At 50.2% G+C, this 12,527-nt stretch overlaps 3 protein-coding genes across 5 annotated transcripts; 2 read left to right on the top strand and 1 right to left on the bottom strand.

The window, feature by feature from the left end:
• The first annotated feature begins 31 nt into the window (after positions 1-31).
• Positions 32-7,726, top strand: CTNS (cystinosin, lysosomal cystine transporter). 2 transcript variants are annotated; one of them, XM_069033335.1, is made up of 11 exons: positions 32-122; positions 544-617; positions 1,398-1,476; positions 2,041-2,125; positions 2,216-2,319; positions 3,168-3,299; positions 3,978-4,077; positions 4,172-4,291; positions 5,314-5,484; positions 5,690-5,807; positions 6,163-7,726. In XM_069033335.1, exons 2-11 carry the CDS (start codon positions 554-556, stop codon positions 6,291-6,293), a joined length of 1,104 nt encoding a protein of 367 aa, XP_068889436.1. In that variant the 5' UTR covers positions 32-122; positions 544-553; the 3' UTR covers positions 6,294-7,726. The 2 variants fall into 2 exon arrangements, with proteins under 2 accessions (XP_068889436.1, XP_068889435.1); XM_069033334.1 differs by lacking the exon at positions 32-122 and adding an exon at positions 297-353.
• Positions 7,148-11,562, bottom strand: TAX1BP3 (Tax1 binding protein 3). 2 transcript variants are annotated; one of them, XM_069033337.1, is made up of 4 exons: positions 11,480-11,562; positions 9,323-9,442; positions 8,955-9,032; positions 7,148-8,731 (listed from the first exon to the last, which is right to left on the bottom strand). In XM_069033337.1, exons 1-4 carry the CDS (start codon positions 11,516-11,518, stop codon positions 8,594-8,596), a joined length of 375 nt encoding a protein of 124 aa, XP_068889438.1. In that variant the 5' UTR covers positions 11,519-11,562; the 3' UTR covers positions 7,148-8,593. The 2 variants fall into 2 exon arrangements, with proteins under 2 accessions (XP_068889438.1, XP_068889437.1); XM_069033336.1 differs by lacking the exon at positions 11,480-11,562 and adding an exon at positions 10,904-11,011.
• Positions 11,563-11,663: 101 nt separating this feature from the next.
• EMC6 (ER membrane protein complex subunit 6) lies at positions 11,664-12,484 on the top strand. Its single transcript, XM_069033249.1, has 2 exons — positions 11,664-11,830; positions 11,936-12,484. Exon 2 carries the CDS (start codon positions 11,978-11,980, stop codon positions 12,308-12,310), a length of 333 nt encoding a protein of 110 aa, XP_068889350.1. The 5' UTR covers positions 11,664-11,830; positions 11,936-11,977; the 3' UTR covers positions 12,311-12,484.
• The last annotated feature ends 43 nt before the right edge of the window (positions 12,485-12,527 follow it).

The raw sequence follows: 12,527 nt of genomic DNA, 5'->3' as shown, positions 1-12,527 counted from the left end.
CAAGATGGCCCCCGGGGGCGGCCGCAGCGGCGCGGTGGGCGCTGGGCGGGGAGTCCACAGGCCATCGCCTCACGTGAGAGCTGAAAAGGGAAGAACCGGGAAGGCGCCGGGCATTGAAGAAGGTGGGTTCCCGCCCGCTCCCCGGTACCGCCGCCTCGGGCAGCGGCGCATCCCAAAGCACCGGGTGCCGCGCTCCGCCGGGGCTCCTGAGGGGAGGGCGGCAGGACTACAAGTCCCTGCGTGCATTGCGGCGCGCCGCCAGCGGCAGGGGCCTGACGGGGGCGCGGGGGCTGCCGAGATTTGTAGTCCCGCCCGTTGGGGTGGGGCGGGTCCGTCACGGGAGCAGCGCGGAGGTAAAGCTGTGCCCGGGGAGACCGGACAGGCACAGGGGCGAGGAGATCGGTGCCCTCCGAAGGGTGCTGGGGGTCCCTCGACCGGGCTGGGGGTGCTGCGGAGGGAGCTGTTTGCCGCGGCTGCCAGTGGAGGGGATGGGCTGTTAACCGTGTGGGTGCTGAGCAAAGCTTCTCCCCGCTTTTTCTGCAGCGTTTCCACCATGAGGACGCGATACCTGCTCCCCGCCCTGCTGAGCCTCTCGCTGGCGCTGATGCGGCCTGGCGGTGAGTTTTTGGTCAGCCCAGCTTGGGCCCATAGGGCTCCAGACCAGTAAGGGATGGAGAAGAGCAGCTCTCCTGTTATCCCACTACATCTCTCTGGGGATAGCTGTGCCACGCTTCCCATCAGCTCTTCTCCCACACGTTACCTTGGCTTCTTGAGCTCCTATGCTATACTGAGGCACTGATTGTACACCCCATGCTCCAAAATCACTTCTGCGGATTAAATACTGCCTGGGGTGCAGTAGGTGATAAACTAGGGAGCTCCTCTGCACTTAACTTCTTAAGAACACTGTGTAATACGTGGCAACAGAAAAAAAAAGTGTCCAGGCCAACCTGTGCAACCTGTTTATCTCTCAATTTCTGTAAATGTACATTCTCTTGGACATCTGGGTAGCAGGTTTGCATTTGTGGCCTGAGAAACAATTTTGTATTAAACTTCGGGCATTTATGACTCCTAAATCACTAGGATCACATCAAGAAACAGGGTGGGTTTGCAGTACCCTATAACCTTCCCTTGGCATGAACTTTTGTTGCACTTCAAGCATTTAAATTACTTCCTTGCAACATGTTCAAGTGACAGTTATTTACTTCTCCTTTTAAGTTGTTTGGATGCCCTGAAATAAGCTGTACTCCCCCTTTGCTTTTTATCACATGTACTTATCTGATTGATGCTGCGGGGACCAGTGAGTAAAATGTCTATGGCACAAGAATAAAGTAGGTTGTTCTTCTGAAGGAGCTGTTCATAGTAATTGAGATTTGTGTGGGTGTTTTTTTTCCCCCCAGATGGAGTCTCTGTGTTGTCTGTCCCTGAAGTGGTTTCTTTAGAAAGTGGAAGTTCAACAAACGTCACTGTCTCTCTGAGGTAAAGTCATGATTACAGCTTTACTTTCCCTTTGGAACACTGTGCTCCATAAGGGAATTTACAGTTCCTCCCTTTCTGAAAACTGATGCTTAAGAGAAACTTGCATTTCCTAGAAGGATCGTGTCCTCGACAAATGCTCAGTGGAGTTCTTTAGGAAAGCTGTGCAGGACTGTGTCACTTGGAAAGATTTTATTTGTTTTGTTTTGTCTTTCTGCTGTAATTTCTGTCCTTCATCACCCCAAGTACGTGTGCCTTGTTTCTGCCCTGTTTCAGCAAAGGGTAGTGAGCACAAGGATAGGATAGGATCCTTTGGTGACTTTGCCACTTTTGTGGAGAAGAGGGAGGTACAATGTGGCCATACAACCATCCAGTGCCATCACTGGATCAGACAAAAGAACCAGTGCAATGCTCACACCCCTTGGTGCTGGTTCCTCTGAGTATGAGGCAGCTTCTGTTGTGTGTGGGCTACTCATTGCTGAGAGGGTTGAGCAGATGCTCCCCTGCAGCCCTGAAGCAACCTCTGAACTCAGGCCCCAGCCTCACTTGTTTTTTCTGCCTTCTCAGGGCTCCACTGAACGAGACACTGGTGATAACTCTTAATATTACACACTCCTCAAAGCACAGCACCATTGTTGAACTGCCTGATGAGGTAAGTGACAGAACAGACTTGTGACCTTATGCAAAGAGCTCCTGCTATTATGGTGCAACTCTTCTTTCTTCCCTGTGCTCTGCCTTGCAGGTACAGTTCCCTGCAGGTCACACTAAAGCAGACTTCCAAGTGAAAGCAGATGATGTGGGACAAGTAACAGTTTGCCTTTATGCCAATAATTCCAACTCAACTGGGTGAGAAACTGATTTTTAGTTCCACTTACTACCCTGTAGCTTCCTAAACTTTGGAATAACTGTTCCCTCCTTGGAGTTAAATGGGTAGGATGCAGTTAAGATGTGCTAACCGTGCAGCAAATCCCCAGGTATTGAGGTAAATAGAGGGCACAGAAGCAGAATGGTATCTTAGATTTAATTACAAGATGACTGAGTTCTCATGGCTCCTTAGTCTGGTTTTAATAGTGCCTCCCAAAAGTATGAAAATTGCATGTCAGCTTTTCTGGTCTGGGAAGCATTTGGCTGTCAGTGTCTAGTGGGATACTGTTCTTACTGTGCAGGATTTGTTCTGGAGTTCCTGGGGTGCATCAGTTAGGGGAGCCCTCTTCTCACAGATGCCAGTTGTCCCTCCTAGGAAAAGCCTAGCAAGATGGAGAAAGCTGGATTGTGTTTGCTTGTGGCCCAGATGTTACTGAGCAACAGGATACTCCTGTTTCACTTCCTTGTTTTGCTTCTGCTTTTGAGACTGGAGGCAAAGGCAGAGGTGAGCACGTGGAACGCTCACAGGGCAGCGCGATCATGAGGCGTGAGAAGTGCAGCTGTGCTCTTTGCTGAGTGGAAGCCATAGGCACAAGATGACCTTTGGGAACATTCCCATGGTAAAAGGATGGAAAGGAAAGACTCAGGAGTGGGAGGTGTCCCAAACATAACAAGGTCACAAATGAAAAAGAGAGCAACTCAGCTGAACCCAACCAAATCTCTATTGTCTTGTCTCAACACCTGATTCTCTTTCCTCTCTCAGAGCAGAACAAGATAAAATCTCCTGAAGAAAGCATGAATTAACTGATTATTTTTGTATTAACCATCAGGCCTAGGATTCAATTTCAAGTGATTCACAGCATCATAGTGAGATATGCTGATGAGGTGATTGGCTGGATCTATTTCCTTGCTTGGTCCATCTCCTTCTATCCTCAACTCTTTGAGAACTGGCGACGGAAAAGGTAAAGAGATGTGTTTGCAAGTCACTAAAGCACTTCCACAAGTCATGTTCAGTTACATCCATCTTGGTTATTGGGAATTATCCATGGAAAGATGGCGAAAAAGGCAACATAGGGTCTGAATAATTGCAGCCCCAGTGGGCTTTTATACATGCAGGTTAGAGAGAACCTGATCCTAAGATTTGTCATCCAATATGAATTTGTAATAGAAGAGACTTCCCTATTCCCTTTGGTGTCATGTTGTAAATCATCTGGCTGAGCCAGCTGTGATGATCACTTTTCAAAGATTATCAGCCTTGAGAGCTGTTTCTCAGACACCTCCTTGTAGTGTCATCCTTAGGCCAGCTCCCCTTGAACTAAGTGACTCGAAGTAGGAACATTATCATATATGAAAATGAAATCATTTGATCTGGCAATGATGCACTCATGCTTTATGGATTCAGGCTGGAAGGGCTTCAGCAGACAGGCTGGGCTCATGGAGGGGTGCAGTTAAACAGCAGAGACACAAACTGATCCACGAGAGCTCTGTTATTTCACCCAGCTTCCTGATGAACTCACAGCATTGTGTTGTCATCATGCCTGAAGCTTTGCCTATAAATCAGTACTTTCCAGGGTCAATTTGTCCCTGGACCTGCCTATAACTCTAATGCATGGTTCTCTTTTTTCTTTTCCCTTCTCTAGTGTGGTTGGGCTAAGCTTTGACTTTATAGCATTAAACCTTACTGGCTTTATAGCATACAGTGTATTTAATGTTGGGCTCTTCTGGATTCCCTTGATTAAGGTGAGCATGATTCTCTCTGAACACGTGCTGGGGGGTGGGTATGTGCAGAAGGGAGTTAAGACACGTGGCTGGTTTTGCTTTCTCTTACCTTTAGGAGGAATTCCTGGTCAGTTATCCCAGCGGGGTGAACCCTGTGGCCATCAATGATGTTTTCTTCAGTCTCCACGCAGTAGCCCTGACTCTCCTCACCATCATTCAGTGCTGCATCTACGAGGTGGGTCTGGGTGCTGGGCTCACCTGTGGGCTCTGCCAGAGCTCCCTCTGCTGGGCACCTCTCTGCTCCTTTTGGGCTCCAAAATCCCAAATTCCCTGCACTTCACCGGCCTTTCCAGGAGCCAGGCTTCACAGTCCAGCTGCCTTCACCTTTCCTGAGCTAGTAGCACCTCCACTAACCTTACCTACTTCAGCCTCTGGATGTTCTGAGCTTATAAGTAAACTCCTTAGGGACTCAAAATAACTGAGGCAAACAGCCAAGTTCATAAAATTCCCAAACAGATCTCTAGCCAGCACATAGATTACAGCTCTTCACAGCACAAATGCTTTGCTGTTTCCTTGCTACTTGGAGCATTCTTCAAGCTAGGATAGGACTTTAGATACTCCCTGCAATTCAAACACAGTTTTTTTTCAACTTCTTCTCTCCTAAAACAGCTGTAAATGCTGTTTCATAATTCACACCTTTTCAAGTGAGATTGATTGTTACAGTCAAGTGGTTCTTATTTAATTTTCATTGCAAAAGCTTCTTATCTGAACAGGCCAATTTTATCTAGATGGTAACTGTTTCTCTCTTGGACTTCTTCCTTTGGTCATGCTAAACCCAAAACTGTAACAGCCCATCTGTCATCATTGCCAGGTACCACAGACTTTTCTAGTGAAGAATTAGAAAGCAACCATAAATCTTTTATCATAATGGTATTATAAGCCTTTTGCACATACAGGAACTCTTGATCTCATCAGATTGAGTTTTGGAGATTTGTTACAGCTTATGCACCATAAATACTCAAGAATACTGTTCCCCCTTGTTCAGGGACAGCAATGTTTTAAATAATTGATATGAATATTGCTCATCAGCTCTTGCAAACCTCCAGGTGATTGCTGTAGCACTTAAAGTTCTCCTGTGGTACCAACCTGACTGGTAAAACAGGTTTGGACTGTAATGTTGCAGAGTCCTGAGCAAACTGTATCTTTGTGTCTGGGGATGTATGACCAGGCCCAAACATATCTGTGTTTCTGTTCTAGAGAGCAGATCAGAAAGTATCCAAAGTTGTTGTTGGACTCCTGGCACTTGCATGGATCTTCACCTTCACAACGCTGTTCCTGGCTGCAGCTGAGGAGATGACATGGTTGCAGTTCTTGTTCTGCTTCTCCTACATTAAATTAGCAGTCACACTGATAAAATACTTCCCACAGGTAAATCTGAACTATTCTGCTTGGATTCCATATCCCTGCCACCCTAAGCCTGCAGTGTGTGCTCTTGAAAGTCTGAAAAGACTAAACCACCAATGATTATTTATTAATAGTGGTGAAACCAATAGAATTATACTGAAAGCTGCTTACAAATTAATCCCAAATGCCTGTGCATGACACTCTGCCTGACTTCTTGTCACCCTCCCAGGCCTACATGAATTTCCGTCGGAAGAGCACTGAGGGATGGAGCATTGGAAATGTATTACTGGACTTCACTGGTGGAAGTTTCAGCCTTCTCCAGATGTTTTTGCAGTCATACAACAATGGTAAGCCTGGAACTGAGGTGCTGGAGCCTTTCTTAATGGGGTGGGAGGTCCCACTAGAAAGCAGATATAAACCCAGTAAGTTATCTTGGAAAAATGATGTTTGTGCTGTGTTGTGGGGAGCTGTTCTTACAGAAAGGACAAAGAATCTGTTCATATTCCCTCAAGGTATAAAATGAAGTAGCTATCCTGAAGAAACCACAGGAAGAGTTATTAATTAGCTTTGCATAAGGTGTGCACTGCAGTCAGTCTTAGGTGTGTCTGAGCAGTCCAGGTAATAGACATCAACTTCTCTAAAGTGTCTTGAGACAAGACTACACTTGAGGAGTCAGACCTAACTCAATTTTGTGTTTGACAGATGAGTGGAAGTTAATCTTTGGAGATCCAACCAAGTTTGGCCTGGGTGTCTTCTCCATCGTGTTTGATATTGTTTTCATGGTGCAGCACTACTGCCTGTACAGGAGACGAGGGTATGAACCTTGTGAATAACAAACAGCACTCGTGGAGACTAAAACTATAAACTGAACTTGTCCCTACCCTGTCTGAGGGCTTTCAAGATTCTTGCTGCCAGTTGAAATACTGATTCTGATCTCTGTCTATGACTTGATTCTCTCTGGGATGGAACACAAACTGTTGCCTTGCCATGCACTGACTGCCAGATGCCTTAAGGACAGCAAGCTCTCAGCTGCACATGGGAAACTCGTGCCTGTTGAAGCTGCACACACAGCTCAGTGGGAGCTGTCCAAGCAACACGTGGCTCTTTTTTTCATCAACCACAGGGAAGAGAAAGACCAGAGTGATGTCTTTCTGATTGGAGGTGATGCACAAAGAGCAGAGTTCTGTCTTCCAAAAATCTAAGGTCACGTTTAAGCAACCACTTAATATCTTTAAGTAATGACTGAAGACTGTCTGTGGATCCAAGTGCTGCTGCTGACCTTTCCCAGACAGCTCACAGTACACCACCACTCAGGCTGGCCACAGTGGTGCACCACAATAATGAAGTTGGTAACAAATGCACAAATATTACAATTTGAACTTTTTATTAAAAAAAATCCTAACAAACAGAAGCTGTATTCTTATTTCCCTGAAAGCTCTTTCAAAGGTGCTAAGACAGGTAATTAGAAGGGAATCTATGCATAAATACTTGAATGCTTAAAACCTAATGTGTCTTTCTAGGTGTCATCCTAAGGAAAACTAGAGCCCAGGTGAGGTTTGAAAGTTCCCCACCAGTGAAACCAGACCTTATTGACTTCAGTAATTCCACAATCTACTCTGAGCCAAAAAAAAGTCTCAGCTGGAGGCACCCAAGTGATGTGGCACTCTTAAGTGTAAGAAGAAACAGCTCAGGAAAACCAACTTTCTTTTATTGTGTGTAAAATCAAGTGAAAAAGCAGTACAAATAGCAGTGTATCTTTATAATAACAAAAATAACTTCAACATGAAAGACTTAAAATTTACCACTGAATTCTTAAGTTACAAAATTCCAAAGCAGGATTGTAGTAATTCCAGAGATATAAAATTGGTAAGTAGGCATCTGCTGGTGTGCACAGAACAGTCTGAGATGCATCAATCACAACGTACATGGCACAGCAGTAATGTACTGAATAAGTTAGTCTGCCACCTCCTCGTGCTCTATTTACAACAGCTTACCTCAAGGCTGCTTAAGGAAAGTATAGATATGTATAGATCAACTGAAGAGGATTAAAAACTCCAGTTTTTGGATAACTGTAAAGCTAACAGGCTAACAAACCACAGGATGCTAGATCATGGACTTAGTGTTGCAGCAAGAATCTTCACTCCTGTGGCATGTTTATTTAAACCACTTAGTATCCTACTAGAAGTTTAAATTTGGTCAAGAGGCACTTCTGCAAGTTACTGGCATATTCATCTCTTCCATCCAATAAATCACTGATTTAAACAAAGTCTTCTAAAAGACAAACTAAAATTCCTCCCATTTCACATCTGATAGAAGTGGAATGAAGAACTGAAAATTCTAGAGCTATGAGCAGCATTGCTGTAAGTTCAGGAACATTGTTTTGTTTCCTGCTCCATATTCCTTTAAATTAAACTCAATTCAACTGATGGTACAAATGGGAACAAGGAGAATTCAGGTTTTACCCTGTCAGTGAGGTTGAACTGTAGTGTCCATGAAGCTGTAGTGTACTTCACAGGCTTTCATAGAACACTTGTGTGACTCAGTTGTTTCTTGCCTGAAGAGGCTGCTTTGTCCAGGGAGTCTTTGCAGGAAACTGTAATGCCCCAAACCCTTCAGCCACTCTCTGTCTTGCACACAGTGTGGGGTTAGTACAGTGCTCCTCCCCACAGCACCGTGCAACTCTGAACTCTGGCATTTGAATTTGATAGTGGGGGGGAACAGGACAGCTCACTTCTAAAAGCTTAGGCACAGCAAACCCTCTGGTCTCCCATAGCAGAAACCACATTTCCCCCTAAAATAGGAGGCTTTTGTGCTACAGAAGAATCCTGTCCAAGTTAAGGCTTTTCCAGTTGCTCTTAGTTAACTTGAGTCTGTCCTGTCCTGAAAGCTATAACTACAGAAGTCTTGCCATGTACCTGCAGGGCAGACTTCAGAGAAGCACTCTGCTGAGGGGAGTATTGTTTTACTACTGCCAGTTACACCAGAAGAAGTTAAAACAAAAAAAAAGTAGTGTTTACCACAGGTAGGAACATGCACTCCTTCCAGAAAACCTGTTCCAGTCTAGTATTTGCTTCTTTCTTTGATACCAGTCTATGCATCTCCCTCCCCACCCCTTCCCCAGCTGGATGATGGATTAGGACATCATGGATTGCTGCACAGCCTTCTGCAGGGACTGCCTGGTCACCAGCAGCCGTACCACCTCCTCATTCCTTTTGGTCAGCCTCTTCCTGGCCTGGTCATGGGTTACCATTGTCATATCCCAGCCATTCACCTGGGAAAAAAACCCACAAAATGAGGCAGGTGCAGGGACTCAGAGGTGTCCTGTAACTGTTCTATCAGAACCACGTAGTGGATATGCTTATGCCACAGCTCAGTTTATTTATAAACTCCACAAACTGTCCTGGGAAGTTCCCAGAAGATTATTTTCCCCAGCAGATGCTTCTCTGCAGTGTGCAGCTGGTACTACATCAGTTCTGTCTTATCTTGGTGCTTACCTGCATGATCTTGTCTCCAATCTGGAGTCCTGCAACTTCTGCTGGGCCTCCCTCTGTCACCCTTGTTACATAGATGCCCTGGAAAAAATTAACTGTTCATTTACTAAATATGGGAGGATTTAGTACTCAAGGGCCATTTGACTGACAGTACAAAAAAAACCTTGTAGTGTATTATGAGGTTTTAGTTAAAAAACAGGCTGATGCAATTTTGGAAAATAGAAAAGGTGGAGAAGTCACTTGAATAACCTCAGCCTGCAAGTGATAATGGGGCAACAGAGTAGCTGTGGTAGAGTGCAGAGGGCAGATGATGATTTGGGTATCTCAGCCTTTAGGAGAGGGAGTTGCTACAGAAAAAAAGAGTATCTGACCTTGTCAGTCTTGTCTTCAGAGAAAGGATTCTGAGTAGGGTCCTGATCAATGCCACCCCCAATGCTGAATCCCAGAATCAAATTGTCACCTTGCCGAAGCTTATGTATTTCAATTCTTTGCTGAAAAGAGAAAGAGATCAAATAGCTGAGTATTCTGACAACTGGAGGAAATTTCAAGTGCATTTCAGACACGGATACTTCAGATCCAGTTAGATTGTCTTTCACAGAGATCCCCTGCCACAGCCCAGCACCTCAATTACTCAGAGCTTTCCTGCCTGCCCAGGAATAGAAGGGAACAACACTAAAACCAGAGCAGGTCTCTTTAAACATGACTCATGCCTTGATAACCAGCAGTAACTCATGACCAGCCTCGTCTTGCTCATTATCCACATGCCTTATGTTCCTGCTAGTCCTATCAGCAGAAATAACGACCTATTATTAGGATGGTTCTTTTTCAGGATAACTTATCCACAGACTTTTGTAACCCGGGGCAGGTTCCTCACTGCCCGATGCACAGAGGCATCTGACAAGCTTTGTGCATTATGTCAGCATTGTAGTAATGCCAGCTGGTGCAATTCCTGAGCCAGGGTGAAAAGCCACAGTCTTAACTGACACAATAACCTCTCAAAAGGTGCTTCAACCCCATCTAATGGAAGATGTTCCTGTTCATTGCAGGGGGTTGGATGAGATGACCTTCACAGGTCCCTTCCAACCCAAACCATTCTGTGATTCTCCTCTCACAGCCCTGTCACACTGACCTTGAACTTCCCCACTAAATTCCAAACTCGCTGGGCACAGCAGCACAGCATCCATGTCCTCAGGGTTGTCAGCTGGGGCCGCACACCCAAGCACAACCCCATTTACCATTCCAACCAGGGGAAAGCACTGCTCTCTCACTTGCACTGCGTGTTGATTGAAGTCATTATCTCACTTGAAAAGCTCTGCTTCCTAAACCCCACCCAGACAAGCAGGTGCTTATCCTGCCCTGCCCTCGCAGAGACGGCACCGCACCGAGCGCTGGGCTCGGCTGCCGCAAGGTCCCGGTACCGGCAGAACGCGCTTCTCGGCGGGGCTCGCTCCCTCTTTCCTCAAGCAACGCCCGGCAGCCCTGGCCAGGGCTCGGTCCCTCCGCCCGGCGGAGTTTCCCCTCGGTTCTCCCCCCCGGTATTGCGGACGGAGAATCTGACAGCCCCCGCGGCGGGGAGCGGCCACCGGGGCGGCAACCGGGGCCGGCGGCGCTGCGGAACGAGCGGCCGCGCCCTTCGCCCGCGGACCGGGGCTGCCCGGGGACTTCCGTCCCCTGACTGCCCGCAGGGCGCTGCCGGGCGGCACCGGCACCGTCACCGTCACCGGTGCCCCCGTCCCAGTCCCGCACCCTTCGCCCGCTCCTTCACGCACCCGCGGACCGGAGATGCCCTGGGACGACAACTCCGCCCGCTGACAGCGCGCAGGGCGCTCCCGGGCAACACCGGCATCCCCCTCTCCATCCCCGCCAGCAGCCCCCAGCACGGTATCCCCCGAACAGCGGTGACCGGCTGCCCCGGTACGAACGCCATGTCCGCCCCTCCCGTCCCCCCTCACCACGACGGCGGTGACCGGCTGCCCCGGTACGAACGCCATGTCCGCCCCTCCCGTCCCCCCTCACCACGACGGCGGTGACCGGCTGCCCCGGTACGAACGCCATGTCCGCCCCTCCCGTTCCCCCTCACCACGACGGCGGTGACCGGCTGCCCCGGTACGAACGCCATGTCCGCCCCTCCCGTCCCCCCTCACCACGACGGCGGTGACCGGCTGCCCCGGTACGAACGCCATGTCCGCCCCTCCCGTTCCCCCTCACCACGACGGCGGTGACCGGCTGCCCCGGTACGAACGCCATGTCCGCCCCTCCCGTTCCCCCTCACCACGACGGCGGTGACCGGCTGCCCCGGTACGAACGCCATGTCCGCCCCTCCCGTTCCCCCTCACCACGACGGCGGTGACCGGCTGCCCCGGTACGAACGCCATGTCCGCCCCTCCCGTTCCCCCTCACCACGACGGCGGTGACCGGCTGCCCCGGTACGAACGCCATGTCCGCCCCTCCCGTCCCCCCTCACCACGACGGCGGTGACCGGCTGCCCCGGTACGAACGCCATGTCCGCCCCTCCCGTTCCCCCTCACCACGACGGCGGTGACCGGCTGCCCCGGTACGAACGCCATGTCCGCCCCGTCGCCGCCGCCGCCCGAACAAAAGCGCCTCGCCCGGCCCCGCCCCCCGCTCCCCGCCAGCCAATCCGGCCCCGGCCCCGCCCCCCGCCAGCCAATCCGGAGCCGCCCCGCCCGCGGCGCACCGCCCGCGCGGCCGCGGCCCGTCGGCCCCCGCGCCAAGATGGCGGTGGGGCGGTGCCGGCGGCGCGGTCGGGGCAGGCCGGGCCCGGCGGGCGGCCCGCGGTGACGGGCGGTGTGCGGGGTCCCTTGGCAAGGTGCGAGGCCTGCCGGAGCGGCGGGGCTGCGCGCCGCCGTGGATGAGAGGTACGGAGGGAGGGGAGGACGGGCAGGAGGGCCGCGGGGCCGCGCAGCTGTCCCGGCGGCCTGAGGGCGGGCGGGCTCGTACAGCGTGTGTTTGCTTCACCCCAGTGTCGGTGCGAGCGAGGAGGTGCCCGAGCCCGGCGCGGAGCCATGGCCGCCGTGGTGGCCAAGCGCGAGGGGCCGCAGTTCATCAGCGAGGCGGCGGTGCGGGGCAACGCGGCCATCCTGGACTATTGCCGCACCTCGGTGTCCGCCCTGTCGGGCGCCACGGCGGGGATCCTCGGCCTCACCGGCCTGTACGGCTTCATCTTCTACTTCCTGGCCTCCGTCCTCCTCTCCGTGCTGCTGGTGCTGAAGGCTGGGCGGCGGTGGAACAAGTACTTTAAGTCGCGGAGGCCGCTGTTCACGGGGGGGCTCGTGGGAGGGCTCTTCACCTACGTCCTGTTCTGGACTTTCCTGTACGGGATGGTCCACGTGTACTGAGCAGCTCCGGGGCTAACGGAGCAGGAGGACTGTTGCCAAAAGTCACTACACAATAGGCCAGCTCACCTTCCAAACTGTTGTCCATGGCTCGTGTCGTTAATGCTGTTGGTAAATTATGTCCAAGTACAAATTAATCAGTAGCACTGTTCTAATTAAACTGAATGTGAAGCACCACTTGGATGCCTCCTGTATTTGTTTCCTTGGTACAGAAATGTAC

This window comes from Aphelocoma coerulescens, chromosome 19 (genome assembly GCF_041296385.1).
Source record: "Aphelocoma coerulescens isolate FSJ_1873_10779 chromosome 19, UR_Acoe_1.0, whole genome shotgun sequence".
Taxonomy (NCBI): Eukaryota; Metazoa; Chordata; class Aves; order Passeriformes; family Corvidae; genus Aphelocoma; species Aphelocoma coerulescens.
This window is presented reverse-complemented; position numbering and strand designations above follow the sequence as displayed.

Excerpts from the sequence above, each read along its gene's own strand:
- CTNS (XM_069033335.1), top strand. The coding sequence starts at position 554 with ATGAGGACGCGATACCTGCTCCCCGCCCTGCTGAGCCTCTCGCTGGCG. Across the intron at positions 4,292-5,313 it reads TTCAGTGCTGCATCTACGAG|AGAGCAGATCAGAAAGTATC; the intron begins GTGGGTCTGGGT and ends TTTCTGTTCTAG. Across the intron at positions 5,808-6,162 it reads TTTGCAGTCATACAACAATG|ATGAGTGGAAGTTAATCTTT; the intron begins GTAAGCCTGGAA and ends TGTGTTTGACAG.
- TAX1BP3 (XM_069033337.1), bottom strand. The coding sequence starts at position 11,518 with ATGGCGTTCGTACCGGGGCAGCCGGTCACCGCCGTCGTG. Across the intron at positions 9,443-11,479 it reads AGCCGGTCACCGCCGTCGTG|CAAAGAATTGAAATACATAA; the intron begins GTGAGGGGGAAC and ends TTCTCTTTTCAG. Across the intron at positions 9,033-9,322 it reads CTGAAGACAAGACTGACAAG|GGCATCTATGTAACAAGGGT; the intron begins GTCAGATACTCT and ends AATTTTTTCCAG.
- EMC6 (XM_069033249.1), top strand. The coding sequence starts at position 11,978 with ATGGCCGCCGTGGTGGCCAAGCGCGAGGGGCCGCAGTTCATCAGCGAG.